At 27.1% G+C, this 27431-nt stretch overlaps 1 protein-coding gene across 1 annotated transcript in view; it reads right to left on the bottom strand.

Annotated features, from left to right (window-relative positions):
• Positions 1-27431, bottom strand: part of RyR (Ryanodine receptor) — a 559410-nt gene that overhangs the window by 199698 nt on the left and 332281 nt on the right. The window contains exons 28-37 of the mRNA XM_075355178.1: positions 16587-16785; positions 13695-13919; positions 12445-12578; positions 11489-11659; positions 10102-10210; positions 8936-9080; positions 7148-7446; positions 4803-4977; positions 2939-3085; positions 115-326 (exon numbers count right to left, since the gene is read on the bottom strand). Of these exons, the coding sequence (XP_075211293.1) occupies positions 115-326; positions 2939-3085; positions 4803-4977; positions 7148-7446; positions 8936-9080; positions 10102-10210; positions 11489-11659; positions 12445-12578; positions 13695-13919; positions 16587-16785 (1816 nt within the window). The remainder of the gene's footprint in view (positions 1-114; positions 327-2938; positions 3086-4802; positions 4978-7147; positions 7447-8935; positions 9081-10101; positions 10211-11488; positions 11660-12444; positions 12579-13694; positions 13920-16586; positions 16786-27431) is intronic.

Genomic DNA, 27431 nt, shown 5'->3' with positions numbered 1-27431 from the left:
TTGATGTCTATTTTATACAAAAAAATAAAAATAAACTTTTTTGCTCAATTAGACAAATAGGCTTAAAAAAAGAGTTAAAAACATGAAATAGAAAAAAATATTAGTTATACGTACGACAATAATTTTTCCATTTCAATAAGTTCAAGGATGTCAATACTACGATCTTCTTCAGGAATGTGCAGAGCAAGCATTGACACAGGATCTTCACAAAGCATACTCCAGCCACGAATATCAGACAGCTTTAGAGCATGAACTTGAAGTGAAACATTGGGTACCCTAGCCCATTGATGAGGTTTCAAACACTGTACTTTTAACCTTGGAGGGAACTAAACAAAAATTTCAAGTAAAATTTATCATTATTAGAAAAAAAATAACTACAACTAATAATAACAATTACCTAATAGAATATAAGATCTACGTAAATAGTATGTAAAAAAACTGAATGTATTACTGTAACAATGGAAACATGTTAATTAAAACAAAATTTAGTTAATCCCCTAAAAAATTCATTTAATCAGAGAAAACTGTGGTTTCTGTAAATAAATTTCAAAGTCAATTTAAACTATGCTTAAAATAATTCATTGAAAAATGAATAACAGTAAAAATGGGTACTAAAAATTTCAGACTCTAGAGTAGCTGAAAACCAACTCTCTCTAATAAAAAAACTGAATATGTAATGTTAATAAAATAAATTTATGAAAATAAACAGTAAAATTTGTATATAATCATAATAAATATAATCGTAATAGATATAATCATTTTAATCAGAATTTTAAGTTTATTTAGCTCAAAAATGAAACTACAGCATTTTATAGAATGTTATACATCTAAAACAATATTTTCACTTAATGATTACAATTTTGTTTATATTAGTAAAGCCCATATTCAAGAACAAAGACAATTCAATATAATCAACAAAATGAATAAAGTGTAAGCATATGAAAATATTATTTTTTAGAATTATTTGTTCAGTACATTCCAAAATCATGCAAAAGAAACAAATATAATTACAGGTTGGCTAATCTAAATTGCCATATGACCTTCAGTAACTGTACTCACAAGTTCATAATAGAATGCGTGACTAATAACATAAAATAATTTCTCACAACAAGCTGGAATGTTGCAAGAAATTATTTTAAAACATAGAAAAAAAACATAAACATAATAATATAGAAATTATTTTAAAACATAGAAAATGAGATAACTTTTAGTTAATGTTTAATAGAAATTACATGTAATTATGGTCTAAATGAAAAACACTGTTATAATGAAGTCAGACAACTTTTACTAATAATAGCCAAACATTCTTCTTTCATAGTTCTTTTTTGTAAACTTTTATTTTATAAGTATTATTTATTCAACTGGTTTTAGACATTAATAAAACATTGATTATATTCAATAGAAATATTATTAATCTAAATAAAAAATATTAATATTATATTTCTGACTAGATTTAGTCACTATAAAAAAAAATCATTTATAACAAAACTGGTTTCATCTTCTTCACTGGTTACAAACTTTAATAAATATGATCACTTTTTTCATTTACCAATGAATGTTTCTTCTGCCTAATGCGTTCATTACATAATAGCTATAGTAAAAAAAAAAATTAAAAACTAAACCCAAATAAAATATTGTCTGACAAAACACTAAAAACAAAACCAACATTTAACTTGTGTATGTATGATTGACACTATTGCAATGAGATTACTGAATAAATAATTGTCCTGCTATTACCTTTATAAAACTTAGTTATAAATATTAAATTTAGAAAAAAATGTGCTGATAAAATTTATTGCACAAAGATGATGAATGATCATTTAATATCGTAGATAAGGATTCACTATTACAGTTGTGTTTAGTAATGACTACTTGGTGAGGTAAGAAATATGGTACTATGTTTACATTCATAAACATACACCAATTTAAATAATTTAAGCCGCACATGATTTCTGTTCAAAATAAAAGCAAACTTACTTAGATAAAATAAACAAATAGTACTCAATAAGATTAATACACAATAGTAACTTACAGAAATTCAAATTAATACATATATTAAGATAACATATTGCATAAATGTAAATGCTTATCTTACTGATGTACAAAGCACTGCTTAAATGTAACTATTGGAACGGCTGACAATTATTATGACTAATATAATATATTTCTAATTCACAGTGGAATAGTTACTAATCTTACAGTAATATTTATGCTTGGCCAAAGAATGTATTAAACCACACTGCTTTAAAGATCAGTTATTGCATATAACACATCATTTTTTTAAATTTAAAGAATGTTAAAAAAACCAAATTATGTTTACATAATGTTATAATTAAATTTTGTTCATCATAATTTATTTTATTGATACTCAGTTTTACTAATTGTATGGCTAATTATGTTTTATTTGATTAGTTAGTTTTTCTGGAGAATATAGTGTAACATAATAATTGTTAACAATTATTATCAAATATAAATTAAAAAGGAATAATTCTACCTATGTAAGTTATAAAATATTAACTTAGGTTATAAATTCAGAAGTTGTTTTAATTAAAAAGATTTTTTGCAGATTTATATATTTAATATCATAAGTTTGCTGCACACATACTAAATGTGGAATTTTTTTAGCTTGTGAACTATTCCAAGCCTGACAACAACTTAAACCCAGACTTTCTGGATGAAAGGTTGAGATACTATAACTGTGCCACAGAATTCAGTATGAATGATATAATTTATTATATTATTCTCACTTAATTGAATCCTTATACAATGTTTTCAATTTTTCCATAATTCTAATTTTAATGAAACTTGTTACATGTTTCCCAGAACGGTAAATTACTAAATAAATAAAAAATACTTGAGATAATAAAAAAACAAAAAAAAATTTATAGTTTACATTATTAAATAGTAAAGCTTTCTGATTTTTTTTTCAGACACAAACCTGTGGAATGACATGACGTTCTGAATTTTGTAAAACAGCAGCTGACAATGGTAATGTTGTTGATGTTCGCCCCAACTCTATTTGTAAAACTTCTTTACTAGTTGCTTCAACGAATATTGCAGGAAAAAGTTTTGTATCAGGTTCCATCTGTAATCAAGTTAGTAGTGGTTACATAACAACTCGAGCATAAAACAAAATTAGATTAAGAAAAATACCAGATCAAATTCTACGAAGGCTGAATTCTTGACCAGTTGAATTAGAAAAAAATGACAAGTTATAAGGCTATGCATTAAGCTAGCACAATTAATATATCTGAATAGTGGTCTGCTTAAGAGATCCCATTTATTACAGTAAAAATTGTTCAGTAAAGGCAAACAAAACTGTTTCTAAATTTCAAATGAAACATTGGAATGTTTTTCACTAGAATGCATAGTATTTTCAAAAAGAGCTGTATAAATAAAATGAGTACTAGAAATTTTCAAAATCTACAAAAAAATTTGTTCAATTTCCCCTCATAATAAACCAAAAGAATTTTGAGAAGGGTGCTTGAGGTTATGTAAAAATTAATAACCTGAATTAAAAAAGTCTATTTTATGTTGTTTTCATTGATAAAACTGTTTTATGTAGTTATATTAAATAAAAATGACCAAGAACTATTATAATTACTCTTTAGATAATACATTTATTTTTTATATTAATAAAACAACTTTATTCTGAGTAGATTATTAAAGATACAATCTTAAATCTAATAATGCATATCATACATTACAAGATAGCATTAAAATTTAAATGCTATGATCATATCTATACAAACTATTTGCCTCTCAAAAATCAGGGCAGTTGAAACAAATGTACATGAACAATAGTATTTATTTAATTTCATTACTACAGACAGTTTCATTAATGAAACTCGCATGTCAACAAAAATTCACTTCAAACCTAATTATTCAAAGAATATTTTTAGTTTTACATAGGATAGGGATGTACTGTTTCCAGATGTTCTGATCACCTACAGGATTGACAGAAGAATAGCATCAGATATCTGAAGGAAATCTTAAAACAAAATTATCCCCAGGCAAAAAACTGACAGGTATTATGCATCTCTTTCAAACACAGATTGTCTTTTTATACTATTTATCTCCTTTCCTTACTTTCATTCTGCTTTTTGCTTTTTGGGTGTGGGTGACATTTCTGCTGTAGAAATGTCATAACATTTAATTTTAGAAAATGGGATATCACAAGGGAGTATATAACATATTGGGTTGTTTTTAGTAGCTATCAATAGTATAATAAATATGTAAATACATGTGCATGTACATTGTGCTTCAATATTCATATTTATTTATTACACATCTACCTACATATCTGTTGTTCCTTGAATACTGCCAAGCACTTCAAAATATAAAATCTAAGAAGGGTATCCCAAGTAGCAAGTTTAAATCTGCCACCAAAAGAAATGTGTGTCATTTTCCCCAATTCCAAATTTTTGCTTAGAGCTCAAAAAAATAAAAAGATTGTTTATTACAAAAATCACCCACGTCAACAGTTAAAATTTTTAGAGCTATGTTACTGTTAACATACAAATATGGTCAAAATTATTAAGAAGAATTAAATATAAAATATCTTAAAATTTTAGTTATACCTTGAGTTAATGAGTAATAGATCAAACGTTTGTGTAATAATTTTATATCAGTTAAAAAAAAAAAAAATTTTACCATAATATAGTTAAGTTTGAAGCAAAGCATAAAATTCAATAGATACGATAAAAGACTGTCCATAATTTACTCCTACTAGATTTTTCTAAATTAAAAAAAAAAAAACATGGACAACTGAAAAAACATTGTTCTTAGGTATTAATACTTACCTTATATCTATGAGAAGTTTCTTTGCCCTCACATGTGAATGTCATAAAACCTGTAGCAGCATCAACAGAACAACCAACTAACATTCCCTGAGATGCACCTTTACCAGAGGCATCATTAGTCACTTCATTATAAAGCTCATCAGCACGTACCATGTAACAACTTTGTCTTTCAACACTGAAAGAATAAGGTAAAATATAAAAGTGTGATAAACTTGGTTAAACAAAATCAAAAAATATGAAAATAATAAAAATAAAATATTTTAAATCAAAATCAAAATGTTAACCATGCAAAAAGACATAGACCTAGATACACAATTGACATTTAATGTTCACTGTTTAGAAAGATTCAATATAGTAAAATAAAACTATTCTGAGATAAATTATACATATGAGGGGTGGCTGAAATGTAGTGCACACTGGAATGTAACAGGAAAACAAAATGTTACATAAAACGACAGGTTCTACCATGTTGTAATTTCATTCCCTTACTACTAACATTCCAAAACTTGTTGATTCATGCCCTCTCATTTCCTGTCAGTTGCCATTTTTATTGAATTACTTATGCCTACTTTCGTTCATCTAAAACATTAGCTGCACCATGTATGTTTTATTTTTGTTTATTTTTAACAACAGAAAATATGAAATGCTAGTAACATTCATCATTTAAAAATCATTTACAGTAATGAAAATTTTGATTGAAGTACTGTGAATAGGTGGACAATAGCTCACCTATTACTTTTTTTACTTCTGTGCATCAGAAGCGAATATTGCGAATGAACCTGCCACTGATCAACCAGTTTCTGTGATTTGAGATGCACCAAAAAAAAGGTGAATGAATTGATTCAAAATGACAGTCACATCACACAACAAATTACCACCCATTTACTTACAGCAACACATTTCTCCTAGTGACTAGATGGAAATGTAAATGAAAGCTTTTGTAGCAAATATAATGCACTTTTATGGCACATTTATTTCAATTGACTCTCTTTTTTCATTTGCAAGTTTCAAATTAAACAAATTCTGCTATAAGTCATCTTTCATAAGTCTATGAGTTCATAATTTAGCTTTGTACTCACTTATTCACAGAATTTTTGTGGGGATAGTGAAAAAACAAAAGTATCATATTTAAGATATTGTGTTGTTTTAAATAAACATGCACATTTAAGTTCAAGGCAGACAAATTGAACAACCTCTAATTTACCATTACCAGCACATTCTGGCAAAACGTATTGACAATGTTTTGAGAATCAAATTCTGAACAAACATTTTAAAAGTCAGAAATCTAGTATTCAAATCAGGATATTGTTAATTAGGCGTATAACATTTTGTAATTTTTATGCACATATATATATTTTAATATAAAAATAAGATCAAGAAAATAACTGTTAGTAATGCATTGTTAAAGGGTTGATTAGTTCTGACTCATTAGTCCAGGGGCACACATAATTCTAAACGATTTTAGGTAATAAAAATAAATAACTATCTGAAATACATCCCTTCTGTAATGTATGATAAGCATACTGATTTCTCATTTCTAGGCTCAATTTCCACCAAAATATGGTATTTTTTTATCTTTAAGAAAATCGTCATTTTAAAAAAAAACATATGCTTGTTAAAAATCAAAGAGTAAATAAAATAAGAAATACATACTAGAGAAAAGTCCTTTGAAATCTGTTTTTAAATAAAATTATGTATATAATAAATGTTTAATTTTATAACTCTCATCAACTAAACATTAATCTTCCTCAGCAACAATAAATAAAAATACCTATTATGAGCACAAATGAAATTTAACAAAGAAGTTTGAAAATTAGGAGGCCTGATTGAAGGAGTCAAAATGAAGCTGTTTTACAATAAATGTATACTTAAAAAGTCCATTTTCAAGCAAAAGTAAAACTTAAATTAAAAAAAATTTGGTTGCCGAGTCATACATGGTAGAACCAGAGTTGGTTAATTTAATAATAAAAGTATAAAAAGTAAAAACTGCAAGGGAAGCAGAATTCAGAAAACATGTAATTTAAACTATAAGATATAGCAGATATGTTGAAACTGAAATATTCGAGTAGAAAAAAAGAAGAAATTAACCAATTAATAAAAAATGAAATCTTTATTACGATCAATACACAGCTAATAATTAATATGACTGATTTATGTGAATTTTATGTTTCATTTATTTATTTAAAGATGACTCACTTATTTTAAGACTGTAAAAATAAAAATATTTTTGGCATAAAAGTATTAATCTTACATTAAATCAATCATATGCCATAAACATAAAATTCATTGGAATAAAACTTTTATAGAATTAGAATAATATTATAAAAAATAAATATTACACATACCTTTCATTTACTCGACTGAATTCATCAAGAGTATGGACTATAACTTTACGGACTTTACTTTGATTAAATTCCTTTGTATGTAAATGAAACTGAGTTGTCACCCAACCAACGTAGACATGAGTAGGATCTTGACCAGGAAATATTCTAATAGCATAATAATATTCATTGATTAATTTAAGACATTCTACATCAAATATCTCATTACCAATGGATTCAACTCCAGTGCCAGCTACTACAGACATTTGTTTTGGGGCATTTGTTCGTTCAGGAATTGTTGGTGGCACAACTTTCATGTCAGGCTAGAACAGTTATAAAAAAAAAATAATTTTATGAACCCTGAAATTATTTATGACATACAATTTTATTAAAATAATTTATACATAACATCTTCATACTTATATTATCATATGATTATAAGTTATAAAACCTTGATTGTGTACATTATAAAATATTCATGCTACATTAGCATGAACACCTTTGTAATTAGTAAAAAGATATTACATAACTTACAATCTATTCATTATCAGTCTCAATTCTCTAATGACCGAGTCTCTCAGCTGATAAGTTACTATTTTTTAATATTTTGTTAGGTTTATTCCCTTGTTTTTTGCTGTATAAAAACCCACCTCAAAAAAATTATATAAAAAATAATTTTTTTTAACACAGACTTTGCCTTCTATGGTTTCAATCTAGAATGATTTTTAAAATACCCTACAATTTTCAGTCATAGTTTCTGTAAACATTCATTGGATTACAGCACTGAAAAAAGTCGATTTTCTGTTTTTAAAACTTTCAGTCACTTTTCTCTATTATTGAATACTTTACTCTAAAATGTTTTGCTCAATTCTGAGGAAAACCAGTCAGTTTATTTACACACCAGAGCATAACAGAGGCACACATATACTTTCACGTATAATTACAGGCTCAGAAATGTCAAATTATATTTTAACTATGGATTTGTTAAACAAAACTTTACAATCAGTTAAATCTACAAGGGTTATTTTTTTTTCAAGGTCCGATCGGTCACGAAATTAAAAACACAGTGAAAATAAAAAATTTTTTATTTGTAACAAGTACATAGTTACGCTATTTCTCTACATAGTCGCCACTCCGATTTAGACATTTGTCGTAGCGTGGTACCAACTTTCCAATACCTTCATCATAGAACAGAGCGCTGTGTTTTCAGCCATGTTTCAATGCTGGTCTGCAGCTCTTAGTGGAATTCATGGAACGTGGCACGACCATCACTGCAGCCTCATACTGCATGACTTTTCAACGTCTACGAAGGGCAATTCAGAATAAGCGGAGAGGAATGTTGTCATGAGGCATTGTCTTTCTCCATCACAATGCTCGGCCGTACACTGCAGCTGTAACAAAGAAGCTCCTGCAGAGTTTTCATTGGGAAGTGTTTGATCAACCACCATACAGCCCGGACTGGGCTCCATCCGATTTTCACCTCTTTGCTCACATGAAACGCTGGCTAGGAGGACAACATTTTGGCACAGTCATCGAGCTGCAGACCAGCGTAGAAACACGGCTGAAAACAGAGGCACCTCCGTTCTATGACGAGGGTATTGGAAAGTTGGTACCACGCTACGACAAATGTCTAAATCGGAGTGGCGACTATATAAAGAAATAGCGTAACTATGTAAGTACTTGTTACAAATAAAACATTTTTTATTTTCACTGTAGTTTTAATTTCATGACCGATCGGACTTTGAAAAAAAAAATAATCTTCGCATATTAAAACTGTAAATTTTTAGAAAATAATAATTATTAAATATACACCTGAGTCACTTTTACAGTTGGTGTTCTAGTATGATGTTGTCTTCCCATCATTTGTGGAGTTCGATCAACTCCCATTAAATGCGGTTCAGGAGTTTTCGCTTTTTTACCTCTTTCACCACTAATTTCTCGTTTTCTTGAAAAGAATCTATAATATCAAGTAACATAATTAGAACAAGAAAAATATCCTTAGTATACCATTTACAAATGTAGTAAGATGCAATTAAGTTCTTTCTACTTAATTAATGAATTAAATTTTTATAAATAACAGGATTTAATATACAAATTACAAATATTAACAATAATGAAATAAATAAATCATTCAACAAATTTAAATAAAATTAAAAATTGGAAAAACCAATTAAAATTAAGTTCAAAGAAAAGATCATTGGTTCCAAATTGTTTTGTTTTTTTTTTTTTTTTTTTTTTTTTATTTTTTACAAAAACAACTCAAATAGTCCAAGCAATAATCAATACTGGATACTACAGAATTAAAACTTTTTTCACAATTTCTACTCTAAAAAAAAATTTCATAAATATGAAATAATAATAATAAAAAAATCTTAATTTTTTTTTTTTTTAATAATGACTACCATGAATTATAGATATTAACTGCTATGTGCCTTGTCTTACAAAAATTGTTGTTAGCACTGATAATGATCTAAGATCTAAATAGCTTCAATATTCCCATTTCCTTTGCATCAGATCTTTAATAATTCAAAATGTTATTTCATGAGATGTTTTACAAAAAAAAAATGGAATGATCAGATAGATCACAGACAAGTTATTTACTTATTATAATTATTTACATTTTTTCTTTTAGAACCTCCACTAAGATTCTAAGAAAAATATTTAGAACTAACATCACGTTCTTTACAGCAATAAAATTTCGTAATAAAAAAATAATGTAAACTCAATTTTACACGTAAAGATAGTAAAAAGTAGCAAAGCAGATGTTGCTGCATCAGAAGGAACAGCAGTAAATTCTTGCATCAGAAATGTAGAACTGAAGAAATTTTTCACAAATTTATTTATTACTTATCACCGTATGATTAAAAATGTAGAATAAAAATTAATAAAATTGAATTAAACTGACAATTTTATTCATAATTTATCAGTAGTATATTTAATGTTCTTATTAATTAAAATATATTACATCAAGATACTACCTGAAAGGTGATCTTCCTCGTTTCTTTTTATCATCTTTATCAAGAGAATTTGGTAAATCAACATTATAACGGTTTAAATCAAGCTCACTTGTAGATCGATTTAACTTATCTACAAAAAAAAAAAAAAAAAAAATATTTATATAACAACTATATCAGGGTTAAAGATTCCATCTTTTGATGGGATTGTTTTAGATATATGACTTATTTTAATATAAGTAAATTAACATGTTCATATTGTTTTTGAATTTCTTTAGTTTATTTTACATACTTTTTTGCCACCTAATCTAGTTTTTAATTAAGAAATGACTGTTTTTACACTTATTTTCAGTTGAGTTATATGTTTTTTATTTCAGAATTAGGAATAATATGGAATAAAAGTGCTATAAATGTAAAATTATTAGCAAAATAGAAACATGGAAGTGTTTATTAGACAGTATAAAGTTTTTATCAGAAACCATTGGAAAGAGAAAGTCTTCTTTATCAACTTACTTAAAAGTAATTTTTCTATTCCTTGATTTATGTTTTATACTACTCTTGATTACGCAGTGTGGAGTGTCAGAAGATGAACTTCAAATCTGGAGAATACATGATATTTTCCACATATAATATGGTTAATTTTTATATATGTTTATTTATTTATAAATTTTCTTTTCAAACAATTTTATTTAATAATTCCTAGCTTATGATTTTTTTTTGCAATAGTATTAGTTTAAAATTTGGTTATGTCTTAATACAAAAATTTGATGAAGGCAAATTCACTTTCTTCCTTAGCCCAAGCCAAGGCAGGAATACTGCTAGTGTATGATAATAGGGATTATCTGTGTAATAAAAAATATAAGTGCATAAGTGTAAAATAAAAAATGAATACTTCTTAAAATAATTTATGAAATAGCAAACAAGTAAAAGTATTAATGAAGATAATGTGTAATTTAATAATTAATTTAAAAGAATAAACAAAAACAAAATAGAACAAAATATGATTCATATGAAACCAGTAAATTATTCTTTTTTTTAAATATAATTGTTCACAATCAGAATAGCTTACGAAAAGGATCAAATTTCCTTCACCACTCACCCTAAAAATCTGGTAAAATATAATCTTCTTAAAATACTTATAAGGAATGAATTTATATGTTGAGTATGATCTGAGAACAGCAATTTTTTAGTTCACACAATGTTCTTAAATCAAGTGTTTTTTTAATATATGCAAGTACAGGTTCATTATAAAAAAATAATTATCTAGGCAAGATAAATTTCTATTTTTAGTCTCTTGCATCCTATGTAGAATCTTAATTTTTATTTACATTCATAAATTTAATCAAATTTTTCTTTTACTTCTTACTTTCTTAGTCACTTTGTAGATTTTAACAATTTAACAACATCTTACTTTGATCAAGTGGTCCGTTCAGTTGTGGCATATCTTCATTTCTAGAAAGGGATCCTTTCCTTGGAGGCCTGGTTGGTTTCATTTTAGATTTAGTGGGTGGAGAGGTGTTGGACGGTGACATAATCATTTCATCAGCTTCAACAGCATCTTCAGAATACCCTCTATGTAAACCTAAAACAAATAGAATTAAAGCAATATTTAAATTTATATATTACTTCTTAAACAGCACTTTTATGTGGAATAATTAAATAAGCATTTAACTCTAATGGTTATTTCTAACTGTTTTAATTACCACATTATCATACATTATCAATATGATTTATCATCACTAACTTGTTTACTACCATTAATTTTAGTCTACTACCTAAATCAAAGCATAAAAAAAATAATAATATAATAAAAAAATTAGTAACACAAAAATTTAATTACTTATTTCTGGGGTTTTTAAATAATAATATTAATGCCTATATTTACAAGGCTAGTAGGTAGCCACATAACTCATAATAGTTTAATCCACAGATGAATCAGGTTTTGAATAGAGTAATATTTTAGTAAAATGCATTTCTTCTTATTTTTTACTATGTTTCTTTTGTGATCAATGCCTGAATAAAACTTTAACAATTCATCTAAATTAAAAAGAAATGTTAATTTATAAATTTTATATATATGTGTTAATATGTGATCTTTTTTATGCATACTGTTCATACTTTTACAATATGTATGATTAGGATATTAATGAATGTGTTATTGGATTGAGAAGAAAAATTAGGATTTAAAGAGTTAACTTTTTCTCTTTAAATCCTAATTTACAGCTGAGGATGTAAAATGAATTATGAGTAAAAGATTGATAACAAAATAAAGGGATAGAAAAATGACACAAAATCAGTCAATTACTAATATATATTTTTTTTAAAAATCATATATATGTAGAAACTAAGAAAAAAACAATGAAATACCTTTTATATCACTCATAGAGAATCCTGATTTCATAATTTGTTCAATGTGAGCAGGTGTAGTCTGATCAGCTTCTGCTAACAATCTGTGTTGGCGAATTCTGATTTCTTGCCATCGTCTTATCTTTTCACTCTCTCTAAAAAATACAAATATTTTAATATACAGTTAACACAAGTTACAGAATAATTTTTACACACAGTGATCAAAATTTAATGATAAACTAAAGTGAACCATATTTAATTTACATTTATTTTGTATTACTATTACAAACATCTCCAATGACAATAATGAATGTATTGAAAGATTTCACAATCAACAATCGGGCAATGAGAAATCGTCGCAAAACACTAATAAAACAAGTTATCAAGATGTCATGGCAAGTAAGGAAGAATCATAACAGAATATAAGAATGATAAGAAAAGAGAATAATATAGCAAGAATTACTAGATTTAATAACTAATAAAAAATAATCATATAACAACAAACACAAAGAGAAAGAAGATCTTGTATTGCAAGGAATTTTCAAAATCTGAAAAAGAAGATGAATTGTGGTACACTATGTGGAGGGCTAAATGAATCAAAATGAATAAATCCCAAAGTAGTCTACACATACATCAATAATTCTTTAAGTACTTCTGAGGAACCAGAGGATAATTTTTTTTTTTTTTTTACTGTATCCTGGCTTTCTTCAACTCTTATTTTTTTTTTTTATAAAAATTTTATTTTTATTAGTTCCATTTAAAAAACTAATTCTAATTCAAAGATAAAATACTGGAGCATCACCAGATGATATGAGGAATTCATACATTAACAATAATAATATGCATGTTAGTGATCTGAAAAAAAAAAAAACGGTGAGAAAATGATAATTTTCATCATCACATCCATAATATTTATGAAGTCTACAGAATATTTAATTCAGCTTTCTCCAGTTCAAAACTGCAGGACTACACCCACTGTATGTATACTGAGACTGGATATGTAGGTAGGTAGTAAGATATATCTTCTGGTTACAAAGATAAAGGATCTATTTTTAATTAAAATTCAACAATTAATGGTGGATAGGAACCAAATCAAAGAACTGAGGAATTTAAATACACAGATTGATACAAAGGAGTTGCATTGTCATGTTTCCCATGAAAATTCACCTGTCTATCTACTTCTGAACTTTATTTTTAATATTAAAAAATATTTCATGTAGTAACATTTATAGAGGCATTAATTTTGATAAATAAATTAAAAAGATACTAACTCAATAAATGAAGACAGACAAGTAACAGGAAGCGATAATCTAAGAAATTCCCAGTTAGCTTTTTCCATTGTTTCAAACGTGTTATGGCTTATCTTCAAGCAAGGAGGGGTGTCAGATCCAGCTGGTATACGTGTAACATCAATCTTTGTATCGGCATAGTCATCTGTATTCTCAAATATTGGTTGATCTTTTGTGTACCAATATGTTACAGCACGATTCATGTTCCTGAAAAATAACACATTAATTTTACAATCATTTATTAGTAATTAAAGTACTAACGGAAAAAGCTGCTAACCATTACATATTCAAAAAAAAATTAATACAGTATAAATATATTAGAAATGAAAAATACATATAGACTTTAACTAGTCTTAACCATACTTCCGATGATAGATGACATCAAAATTATATCAATTTGATATAAAAAAAAAAAAGATTAAAGAAATATGTTCTGAACATGTTTAATAGCAATGACTTTACTGTTCAATTCTACAGAATTTTGGTTCTACAGTTTTTCATTGATTTATTTGCTATATTAATTAAGATTCAGTTCTACATCTCAGTAACGTATGAAAACACAACTTATCTTTAAAATCATAATGAAATAATATTAATAAATTATTGTTTAACACAAATTATCTCATTTTAAATAACTGTTGATGTAAACAGTATAAAAATAAAATCATTTCATCTTGTAACAAATGATACTAACCTCTAACCTGAAATATTGGTCTTCCAGATTAATGTAGGGTTCACACACTTATTTTCAAAGTTTTTATTTTCAGTTCCTACTAGTAGGTTAGTCATATATTCTAGTATAAAAAGGGATTTGATAACTGTATATAAAATCTTCAATACTGTAAACACTCTCATTCATGAAACTTATTAGTAAAACATTCATGTTTTTCTTAACACATTATACCAGTGATAGTAATGAAGCTCATTCTATTTCTATAACGTGCTGTATTTTTTAAAAATTAGTTTCAAGTTTTACTTATAAAAATAGGTTTAAAAGCATTTCATAAATATAATAAAAGTATGCAGTGATGATGAATTAATATCTAGTAGTATGTGAAATTTTTTTTATTAGATGAAAATTGCTAAATAAGAGTTAATAATTTTTTTAAAAATTATAATTCTTTTAATAAATGGTGTATTCCTTAGCTAACATTTTTTAAAGATATCCTTCATGGTTGTACTGTTGCATATCAATTAAAGAATAGAACAATGAATAAATAATACTAGTGAAAATACTAAAAACACTATAAATTTCTATAAATCTTTTGCACTTTGTTTTATTGACATTATATTATTTATACAATTATTCATTTATTCCTATAGTCTGATACTCAGTCACAGTCCATTTTCTTTTTTTAGTAATGAAGAAGAGAAATGAATTTTTTTGCATGTGAAGAATGACAAGGCTGATTGGGATTCAAATCCAGAAACTTCTAGATCTAAAGTGAAGGTGCTACCATTTTGCCATGTGGTCAACATACCATAGCATGCAAATTAATCAGAATATGGACATTTGTTTTTCTTTCTGCCTTATGGCTACATAAATGAGTAGGACATATTAAACGATAAATACAAATTTTAAATGTAGAAACCTTTTTTAGTAAAATTATTTTATTGTACAGAAATCATAATTGGATCTTAAGATCATACTGCACAAAATCAAACGAAGAAAGGTAATGTAGTGAAAATGAATTCTCATTTAGCAAAATACAGTCTTTGACATTTATATTTAGCACTTCTTAATTTCTAAATGTTTTTATGTTTTTCTATTATAGAAAAGTAAAATCCTGAAACTTATAAAACATTTTTGTAGAACATTAGTTTAAATAAAAATACATATTTGCATTATTGAAATAGTATAATTATACAGCATTCGAGCAATGCAGTAACAAAAAAAAAAAACAAATGCAGTAACAAATTGTTCTCAATGATCTCAGAATAGCTCAACCTGTTACCCTAAAGCAAACATTGAACCTTTTCGTTATATATAGTTAATAAAATATGTTTTTATTTTAAAAGTAATAATACTTAAACTATCAACAAGTAATAAACTTAATTCATTAACAACATATACTGTTATTATGATCACACATCTTCAAAAAAGTTACAGAAATGAAAATTCTCTTTATCATAGGAGTAAAATCTAAATAAAGAAATAATTTTATGGGCTTTATTCCACTTCCGTTCATTAGGTAGTGGAGAGGAAAAGTAAGAAGAAATCAAGGGTACGGGAAGGAGGTGAGTGGTGAGAAAGAACAATCTACTTATTACGTTAGTTTACTAACAACTTCAGGACTTGAAGGGAAAATTGAATGCATAAATTATATTGACACCAGATAAACAAATTTCTATACTGCTATTGTGACAAATTCATGCCTGCAGGTGTATCCATAAGTTTCTAGTTTTAGTTAACACATAAAATAAACAGATATAATATAAAAAATAAACAGATATTAAAAAAATAAAATATTAAAGAAAAAAACAAAATTACATTTTTTAGTTAATATTCACATTATTTATTATATTATAATTAATATTTAATCTTTATTTAAATAAGTTTTCAGTGCTTATATAGTCTGTTTGCCCTCATTAGGCAGTAGCTTGCAGTGAAACTGCATCCTACATCTTACTACTTGGTGATCTACGGAAACTGATTAATTAAACATGACTTCAGTCACATTTTACCTCACTTCAGACTCTTCAATATCCAGAATTCAAAACAGAAAAATCCAATTATATATTAACTGTTTATGAATATAAGAATAACTAAAGATAAATTAAATGTATGTGAATTTAAGTGTAATCAAGACTTTTCATTTAATATTAAACAGATTAATAATTATAATGGCAAAAGTAATTATTATTAATACTAACACACAAAATGGCTCATATCCTTCTTGTAAACCACAAGTGGTGAAAAATTTAAGAGTATTAACATCTTGACCAAAAGTTAATTTTGCTTTTTGACCAACACCAAGCGTAAAAGCTGGAACAAAACTATCACCTTGGACATCTGCAAATGTAGTTTCTCCACCTAATGCATCCATCAATAACTCACCATTCAGTGAAAAACCTAGAAATAATTATAAAATTATCAATATTTGTTAGTAGCAAAATATAAAATAAATACAAACTAATTAAATTAATTGAATGTAATGTATCTAAAGAGTAATTACTAACAGAATTACATATATGTATAAAAAAAGACATATGATGTAACATTTAAATTATAGAACATCTCAAGAATGAGATTTAGTTTTAATTCAGACTGTTCAAAGAGTCCCTCAGCAATGAATGATTGAACACTGTATCTGGGTTTTACATTCACTGATTTTTGTTCATAACAGTGTAACAGCATATGATGCCTTCACAACTTTCTCAGTAAAACTGTCTTCTTGTCTTGTAAAATATTACTTTAGTGCTTGTTAAATTTGTATAGTAGAATGTTTCAATATGTTAACTATCAAAGATAATTTTTTTTAAAAATCTGGTAATAAATTCAGAGATTATATTCATTAAAAATTCCAAAAGTTTTCTGAAGACTGCTTTACTATAACTTGTTAATGTGCAAAATTTTATTTAAATAATGTTTAATTTTACCTCCATCATAGATGCAAAAAGAAGTTGCTGACCTATTACTTTGTTAGAGGATAATTTTTATGTAGTATCTAATAAATTACTGAAAACTTCCTAAAAATCATTGAGTAATTTAGCACAAAGGGCAAAGTAATGTAGGAACAGTTTACATAGCTAAAGGAAAATATTAAATAATTTTCCTTTTAATCGATCACTTTTTAAATAAATACAGCTTACAGATAATACTAAGAGAGTGTAATATGGTAAGTGGGTTAAATAATAATTAAAATTAAATTGAAATACAGAATGAGGTATTTTTCATGGCTGAAGATTGGTTTCATCTATCTTAATAAATAAAATCAAAAAACTATTTATGAAGTACAGAAAACCCATATCCTGTTCAAGAAGTAACAGCTGCATCCAGAGAATGTGGATGTTTAATATACACTTGGCTTAAATTTCTGTGGCTCTACTACAGTAATCATTATATATTTTCAAAAGATCTTTGACCTCCTCAACCACCAGACGTTTTCTTCCAGTGAATAGAAAGCAGATGCATTAAGGGATCAACCAAACAGCATTGAATGATTGAAAATAGTCATCTGCATCTGCATTCTAGTACGTATTGAAATTTACAAGACATGTTAAATAATAATAATCATAGTAGAGTTGCATTATGCTTCGAATAAGTAAGATGTCTTTCAAGGAACTAATGAAAAATAATTTTCACTTGAATTTTTTTAAAAATATAATTAAAAAAAAATTATATTAGTAAAAAATTAATAACACATACTTTTTATGTACATATATATAAATTTATTAGTTTACTGTGGACGTCTTGAGTACACAATATAATTAATTCTCTATTAATTTAAGAACATGTTACTAATGTTTTTACATATTGTGTAAAAATGGTTACATGACATCTTCTTGGTAATAAATCTAACCCAAAACATCAAAGTTTCTTTTAAGCTTTATCAAATCATTTTAGACTAAAACTGCCATAATCAATTACCCATTTTTTTTTTCATTTTAGAAGCATTTTACCTGAACATTTATTGGATAAAATAAAAAACAGCTAAGAACAAATAAATCTGTCAATTATTCAAGTATCTAAGCTAAACTATAGTCAAGTAATGAAGTGTGATAACATTTAGAAAATTTTCCAATGACACTTTGACATATCATGACTGATACTCAATATAACTCTCAATCATAAAGACATGTTAGGTCTTTATGAAAGATATTGTTATTTACCACAAACTTACTAGTATAATAAATGTGTCATATATATGCTGGGGGTTGATGAGATTTAATAATGATACCAAAATCTTTTTCCATGAAAAAACAATATTTCTCAGTTGTATTTTATTAGTTAAACTACCATTCCAAAAATACTGAACAAAATTCAGTTCTGAAAATTAATTTTTAATCATTTCATCAAATGTAGATTATCATTAAAACAAAACGAACATATATTTAATATCCTTCTGCATTATCATGATTGCTTTTAATTTTTTTAATTTCATCAAAATGTAGAACTTATATGATATTATCAAATGACTGAAAAAATATCTGATGTGGATCAAAGTATTACCTAAATAACATTAGTCTACTGGATCAACAAGGTATTGTCAATTTTTTATACATAAAAACAAATTCAGTGGAAAAAACATTATACAACATATCCAACTGCTGAAGCAGATACACCTGCAGTCAAACTACAGTAATAATACAAATAATAACATAAATAAAAACTAGATATTTCAAAGAAAAAAGTAATGAAATTATTGGTAAAATCTAAATCAGAAGACAAGGAAAATATTCTCCAACTATTTAATAAAATTAAAAAAATAATTACAATGAAATATCAATATTTAATAAAATTTGAATATTAGTAAAAATACACATGAAAAACACACATGATTAACTTAAAATGTTTACTGAAAGGATAAATAAACCTAAAAATTAAAATCACATGCAATTCAAAAAATAAAATAGCATCAATAAGATATAATTATGTACAGAGTGGTATACATGAACATGCACATTATTAGCTGTGCATAAAAAATAAAAAAATAAAAAGACAGAGTAATGCAAATTGACTGTAACACACTAAAAAAGGAGAGTCAAAGGAGAGTCAAAGTAATAAAACAGATTTTAGAATTAAACTAATAAATCTACTAGAATTTAGACACACATATATTGATAAAAATATGATCACTCCACAATTCGCTGTTAATTTCTAAAAACAAAGCAGTTGTAAGAGTAACTAACACATTTTTTCATTGTGGATTTCACATATTTCACCAGTAATCTAGTTTTTATTGTTAAAAGAAAAATGAATTATATTTTTAAAAAAACTAAATAAATGGCACAGAAAACTGACTTTTCTACAAAAATTATTTCATAATACATATAAAATCAGTTTAGACCAACTCTAACGTTCATAATATTAGTTACTAAAAACAAAAATTAATAATAAAAATTGTTCGTTTTCATCAAATAAGTAAAATTTAAAATTTTTCTTAAAAAAATTATCAAATATATCACAAGGAAATTTTATTTTTATAATTTTACCTTCAAAATAAGTAAAATTACAGAACATCCTATTTAGTCATATCCCACTCACATAGAACCAGCAATGAATTAAGTTAACAAAAAAAAATTTCATTTCCGTAAGTCATAATTCATGACAAAACAAGAAAAAAATTACTCATATAAAAAAAAATTTACGCAGTATATTATATACAATCCAAATAAGGATTCTATATAAAATTTAGGTGGTGTTTCTACATCTGCATCTCATCAGAATTACTTGCTTATTAATTTAACAATATAAAATCTGATAATATCTTTAAACATTAAAACTTATAAACAATCTCTTTCAAATTAATAGAAAGTTTTCTTCCGAAGAATCTTTCAGGGCTAATTACCAACACATTCTTTTGTAGAGCACTCCACTTGGTAGTAATCCCATTGCACTGGCTGGAAATTTTAGTGAAAAAAGTGCTGATAACTAGCTCTATAATGTAATTTAGAAGAACAATTCCATTAATTTGGAAGTTATTCATATTTTGTATCATTTTAAAGTAGACTGTTGAATAAAATAATTATAATAAATGTTGGAAACACTTTTTCTTGTTTTTTTGATCACATATTGAGCATAATTGTGATGAATTTTTCATAAAATATTTTGTTTCAAAATGCCAGGTACTACAACTGTTGACCCACCGGGTTGATCTAGTGGTTAACACGTCTTCTCAAATCAGCTGATTTGGAAGTCGAGAGTTACAGCATCCAAGTCCTAGTAAAGCCAGTTATTTTTACACGGATTTGAATACTAGATCGTGGATACCGGTGTTCTTTGGTGGTTGGGTTTCAATTAACCACACATCTCAGGAATGGTTGAACTGAGAATGTACAAGACTACACTTCATTTACACTCATACATATCATCCTCATTCATCCTCTGAAGAATTATCTAAACGGTAGTTACCGGAGGCTAAACAGGAAAAAGAAAGAAAAGAAAAGGTACTACAACTGTTACAAAGAATACTGACTGTTAGCTTTTACTTACTAAGTCACTGCCTAGTGGGCGTTCTCTCTACTTTGTTGTAAACTGCAGATAAAACACATTGAAAAAATAAACAATCCAATAAAATAGAAGTACCTTCTAATATATTGGACACTGATGTCCATGGAAATAACTCTTGTAATATGCTAATGAAGATTATTTTTGGCATTAGCTAAATGTTAAATATTCAATTGCAACTGAAAATTCTATTTACTTTTTTTAATTTTTACTTTATTAATTCTGTTTTGTTGAAGAGCTCAAATTGTTAAATTCTATGCAAAATGAGTTATGCCTACTATTCACAGAAGTAGTAATATAGCTAACAAAATAATGACAACATTGTGGCTTAATTTATATACTTATTTAAAATGAATGGAAGGATTGTCTCAGAATTGTAATATAAATCAAAAAAGAGGGATAACATCTAATACAGCAGTCCTCGAAACCACTATAAACTTCACAAAAATATTAAAACTAACATATAAAGTGCATCAGGTTGAGATAACTTATTGCAATGACAAAAAATTTTTTAACTGATATCAAGAACTATAAGTATCTATTTCCAACATTTATTTTAACAAGTAATAGAATATTATTTTATCAAAATAGGTAGTGACTTTCTACTCACCTCTGTTTCATTAATAACACATATTTAGTTTTTTTAAAACCTTTGGTCAATTATTAGTAAACCTGACAGCCCAAGTCATCAGTAATTCCCCAAGAGAGAATACATTTTTGTCTACTTTTTCTGATGAAACTAAGCCAAAATATAAACAAAGATTACAGTAATATTTCTGCAATCTTCATAATATTTATTTATTACATTAAGTGAATTTGAAAAATTTAAATAGGAAAATAGACAAATAACTCAAGAAAATTGAGCACATTTTTATATTAAGCCAATAAATATATTGTCTGGGCTACACCATTGGCCTTCCATACAATTATTCTCTTAGTAACAGGTGGGACATAAACAGATGTTTTTTAATTACAGATGATCCTCACATTGTTGGCATGTGCTAATGTTATAATGATTTCTGAAGAGTGCACTGTTTGGAATTAATCGTCATTGAATGTTAGTTTGTACCAGAATGTGTGTTTGCTGTAAATTTGCTTGCTTAAATAAACTTCATTACTCAGCATGAATTTCAGGGAAATTTTAATACACAAGACAAGCCTTTTAGAAACTCTTTGTCATTGTTGGTTAAAAAATTTCATAAAGAGGAGTTACTGCAAGGTTCAAAACCATCTGGTCATTCTACACTGGTCCATGTACCTGAAAGTGTAAACTATCTGCCATATCCTTATCAAGCTGGAAGTCAATCAACCTCAGCTCCACACTAAACTATGGAACCTGGAATACCTTCTCAAAGTTTTTGCAGTATAGTGGATGGCGAGTTAAAACTTCAATCTATATAAAACTCTGGTGTTCAATAGTTGAGAGACAGAGAGAGATAAAGCAGTAAAAGTTAACTTTTGGGAAGAGTTTTCAGTCCTGATAAATAGAAATCCCAATGTGCTTGATTACTTTGTAATGTATGTTGAAGCCATTTTCATCTGAATGGTTTTGTAAACAAACCAATTGTTGCTAGGGGACAGAAAAAATTATTGGGAATTACACCAAAAGCCACTATGGAGAAGTAAAGTGTGACGTCACATCTGCTTTTGGATCTTTCCTTTTTGAAACAGACGATATGTTCCTATAATCATCAATAGTGACAACTAGTGTACAATGGTCAAAAACTCTTTTACTGAACCAATTACTTGATTACATTTCATTGGATGAAAGATAAAAACTTAAGTTTTCAAGATGGAGCTACCACTCAGATTGTTGGAAGCATGATCACATTAAGAAGAATGTTCCCCAGATGCCTTATTTTATGATATGATGTTATTTGGCCCACCCAGTCACTAGAACTTTCAGTAGCAGGTATTTTCCTATTAGAATAGGGAATGTTTGTTTGAAAGCAAGACCTACAAGACATGACCAGCCAACATTTGTGAACTGAAAAAGTTTATTCAAGAGACCATAGTGAAATCCTGCAGGACCTCTTACAAAGAGTCAAATATTATCCTCAAGGTAGAAGAGAATAGTGTTTAGAAAATGATGGTAGACAGTAAATAGACTTTTTTCTTCTTTTTTTTTAAATTAAATTATAACCACTTTAACTTCATTAGAATCTTTATATTTCTATAGCTATAAATTATAAATTTCTGTTAACACAATCTCACAAAATTATTTGTAAAACAGTCAACTGTTTATGTCCCACTCTGTATACATTCTTTTTAGAAAATTCCAAAGTTGGTGTTTTGATATATTATATGAAGATACAAGTATTTTATTTTTGCATGTTTAGAACAGTTGCACAAATTTCATGAATTATGGTCAAACAATTCAAATGAATTATTCATCAGTCGCTTAACCAGATTTATTCAAGACATGTAAGTGGTTGAGCAGAGTAATAATACATAGGGAGATAAAAAACTAAAATTTTAGATGTTAGAAGTAACCTTTTTAAAAATAAAAAACAGAGCAAAGTAATCATTGGTGGTATCCAATAAAGGTTGGAAAATAAAGGTTGAAAGACGGTTGGAAAAGATTACTTATGTCAATTTGGTTATTTTGTATCTACATGGTTTGAAAGTGGTTATAAAATTTAAAAATGTTGAATTTTCATGAGTAAGAATCAAAATCAATCGTTTCTTGTTCAGTTGGTCAGTAAATGACATTGAACTTGAACTGAGAAAACCTTGATAAATGATCTAAATATTACTCAGTATTCATGAAATCATACTGGTCATTATCATACTAGAGAATTGAATCTAGAAATAATATGGATTCCTACTTTCTCTTATACCAAAGTATACTTCTACTTTTTAATTACTCATTTTGTTGATCAATTGACATAAATATAATGATAACTAGTGTGGCATGTGGTACTCTCTTGAAACTCTTGTCACTTACAAGATAACAATAACTAGAAATAGTTAAACATCAAAAAATGTTTTAAACAAAAGTTGTTCAAAACACACAATTTTTCTCCCAGATTTAGATTTAGACTTCTACTTTTCTTCGATGAACATATAACATGCTGCAATTGAGCAAAAGATTCAAATTTCTTACAGTAAATTTTAGCTCCTCTGTATTTGTTGTAATACTTTCTATTAAAATTTCTTCAATTAAATTTCACATCTTTTTTTTCAGCAAGAATAGATATAGATAACAGATGTCCAGCAACTTCTAAATTGATCTTTTTCACAATTTGTTTAACTTTTTTATTTTGTTACAGTTATGAGACCATTTTCCAACAACTATATCAATTCATTGAATTAAACCTTAAATTCTGACAGGCTACAGATATAACATACAAATTTATGTCTAATAACTTAAAAATCTAATGATACCAAAAAATTATACTTAACAGAAGTTTTCTTACACACAGAAGTAATGACTGACTAAACTATAAATAACTTTATGAAAAGTTACTTTATACAAATTTTTATGGTTAAAACAAACAGGAAATGTATTTGAAATGAACAATACTAGCTGAAGTGAAAAATATAAAAGAAGTACTAATAAGCAGAAATAAAAAATATAAAATCAGCAACTTAACAGACATGAAAATACATCAGTACTCTCATACAATATTTGCTATGTAATTATGAACTGCTCTTGAATAATAATTAAAACGATGCAATACCTTATTATAAAATGATTCATTAAAACAATACAAAAGTCAACAATGGGTGCATCCAGAAAGTAACATTTTCATAAAGCTCCTTTGCAGATTGTGCTAGAATTGCAAAAAAAAAGTATTAATGATAATCTTACATCACCAGTTTATGATGCACTATATTTACGTACAGTAATGTTGAACTGTATAAGTACTGTATGATAGTACTTGTAATGTTTTAATTACAACCAGTAAATGCGAGTGACAATCAGTGGCAATCAAATGAGAGAAATATAAGCAATGAAATTCATTATCATGTATGTAAAATGTATGAACAAGATGCAATGAATGGTGCTTAGGTAGATTTGAATGATTAATGAAGAGCAAAACATGCATAACAAGCTACATGAACTTTCATTAATTCATATATCTTTATTCATCTTTAATCAATAATTATTGGTCAAAATTAATGACAAATCTAACAATCAATGCTTTCCAACCTCACATTTGTTTTGCCTCATGTTTCAAAGTCCTAACTGTATGAAAACACTATGAAAAATTCCTTATAATAATTGTGTTTATGTCTGCACCCAAAATTTAAAAATACAAAGGAAAGCTCGAGAGCTTATTTAGTTTTGTTAACATTATAATAAGAACGTACAAGGAGGAAGAGTTTTTTAGACTAAATTGCAGTAGATGATGAAATCTGTGCATTCAATATCACTTTACAGACACAATATCCACTGGAACAATGGTAACAAATAGGACTGCCAAAAATAGAAAAATGAAAAAAATATAATGCTGTTAGTATGAAAGATACTGTTATACCAAATGATACTTACTTTGTGAATGTGCTTTGTAGATGTAAAGATATAATTATTAAAATTTCATCAGAAATAAATACCCTAACATCTAACTGATTTACTAATTCAAGTAGTGTGATGGATCATTGATTGTAACAATAAAGTTACAGTTTAAAACAGTGGCCCTAAAATAAAATAGTTTTATCTATGCCAAAATTTGCTCTTTTTTTAATATCATCTCTCGGAATGTTAAAAAAAAATTGACTAAGTTTAAAATTACACTTGTGCAGTTACATTTTTACTTTTGAGATTAATTTACTCTAACATTTTAAAACAATTATTCAGATTATTTGACGGGGGTTATGTCACATCAAAATAGAATATTAGTGAAATAAGGAACTAGATAACATGATACACATCTTCTGCTTATAAACATCTAATAGTTCAACAGCAACAGGAATATTTCAGGATATAAATAAAAGAATGTCAAGATAGAATGAGAAATTTTAGTTCAACTGAAAGCCAAATGATCTCAACACAGAAGTTTGGGTTGAAATAGAAGAGGATAAGAGCAGTAGCAATCCTAAAATTCAATGTTATATAATATATGCAAATTAGAAAACCTGAAGGAAAAATGTGCTCCTAAAACAAATGACTATATGTTTTAATGAAGAAAGATTAGAAAAGGCAGTGAAATTTTGTAAAATATCTGGAACAATGGAATACATGTAAAATATTTTCTTAAACTAGTATGATTCTAGTTAATCCCTATAAAAGCTTGGTGCAAGAAAAGTAGTATAATTTTGCATTCAGTTAAAATTCTTTGTTAATTCTAAAAAGAAAGCAAAAAAAGAAAAATGTATAAAACAGAAGGTAAGAACAGAAGAATATAAATTCTTGAAAGGGAAGCACAAGGCTGTGATTGGGATGCTAACAACTATAAACAAGAGGTAAGAAAATAATAATAATTTAATTGATTTACAGGAAAACTCAGTTACACCTATTATTGATATGATGAAGAAAAATATTATTGATGGGAAAATGTGCAAATGAAAATATAAAAATCAAATGATTCTTAGTTTCATAAATAAATGAATCTAATTTTAACATTTTTTAAAGCATTCCTAACTTTCTATATGACAATGTATGAAAATTCAATAAAATGATTCAAATTCTATGAATTTCCATGTTTGAGTGACTTCTAATAATCCATCTAATCAAAGCGGTATAAATATTTACAAAATATTAATTTAAATGAGAAGATATTTTAATCTTTCAACTTTTTTAAATCTATTTTAATACTGTATAAGGTTAATATTAGAGAAAATAATTTTTTTTCTATTAAACAATAAAATTAAACTTCACAAATATTTCTTACAAAAATTATTTTATTTTTTATGTTGAATTATTTTCATTCAAGGATGAGATTAACATCTATACTAATTATAATTGCAACTGTAATTAGGTTCACAAGTGTTCAGAAATCATGAATAATGGCAAAACAAAAATTTTTTATATTATACAGAGTGCGACAGCATAATTTGCTGATTTGAATTAGGGCCAGGAAGCAAGATTGGCTGTTAGAGGATGCAAATGGTCTCATTTGAACGAGTGAGTTGGAAAGTTTTTTCTCCTTAACACTTCAGTACCGAGAATGCAGTGGATGAAGGAATGTGGTACATGAAGGAATAGCGCACGTTTGCCGTAGAGGCTTACTTTTCTAATGGTCACTCAATCATTGCTACGCAACGAGTACTCCGTGCACACTTCAAGATTCCCACTCAAGCTCGTGTTCCTGGTCGGCAATCAATTGTTACCTGGGCAAACATATTCAGGGAATTGGCAATGTTAAAAGAGAAGATCAGAGGAATGGTCCATGAGATAATTCAAAAACATTGAGGCAGTAAGACAGTCTTTTTTGCAATTTCCTCAGCGCTCGGCACACAAGCTGCCTTTTTCTTTTTTTTTTCCAAGGCTTGATGAAATGGATGTTGGGAATTTGTGGTTTCAGCAGGATAGTGCCATGGTACACTGGCACACAGGGTGTGAACTGCAATGCGTGTTTTGTGGGAAAAATTCCCTGGATGTC

This window comes from Lycorma delicatula, chromosome 2 (assembly GCF_047948215.1).
Source record: "Lycorma delicatula isolate Av1 chromosome 2, ASM4794821v1, whole genome shotgun sequence".
Lineage (NCBI taxonomy): Eukaryota > Metazoa > Arthropoda > Insecta > Hemiptera > Fulgoridae > Lycorma > Lycorma delicatula.
The sequence above is the reverse complement of the archived record's forward strand: the minus strand, read 5'-3'. Positions and strand labels throughout refer to the sequence as shown.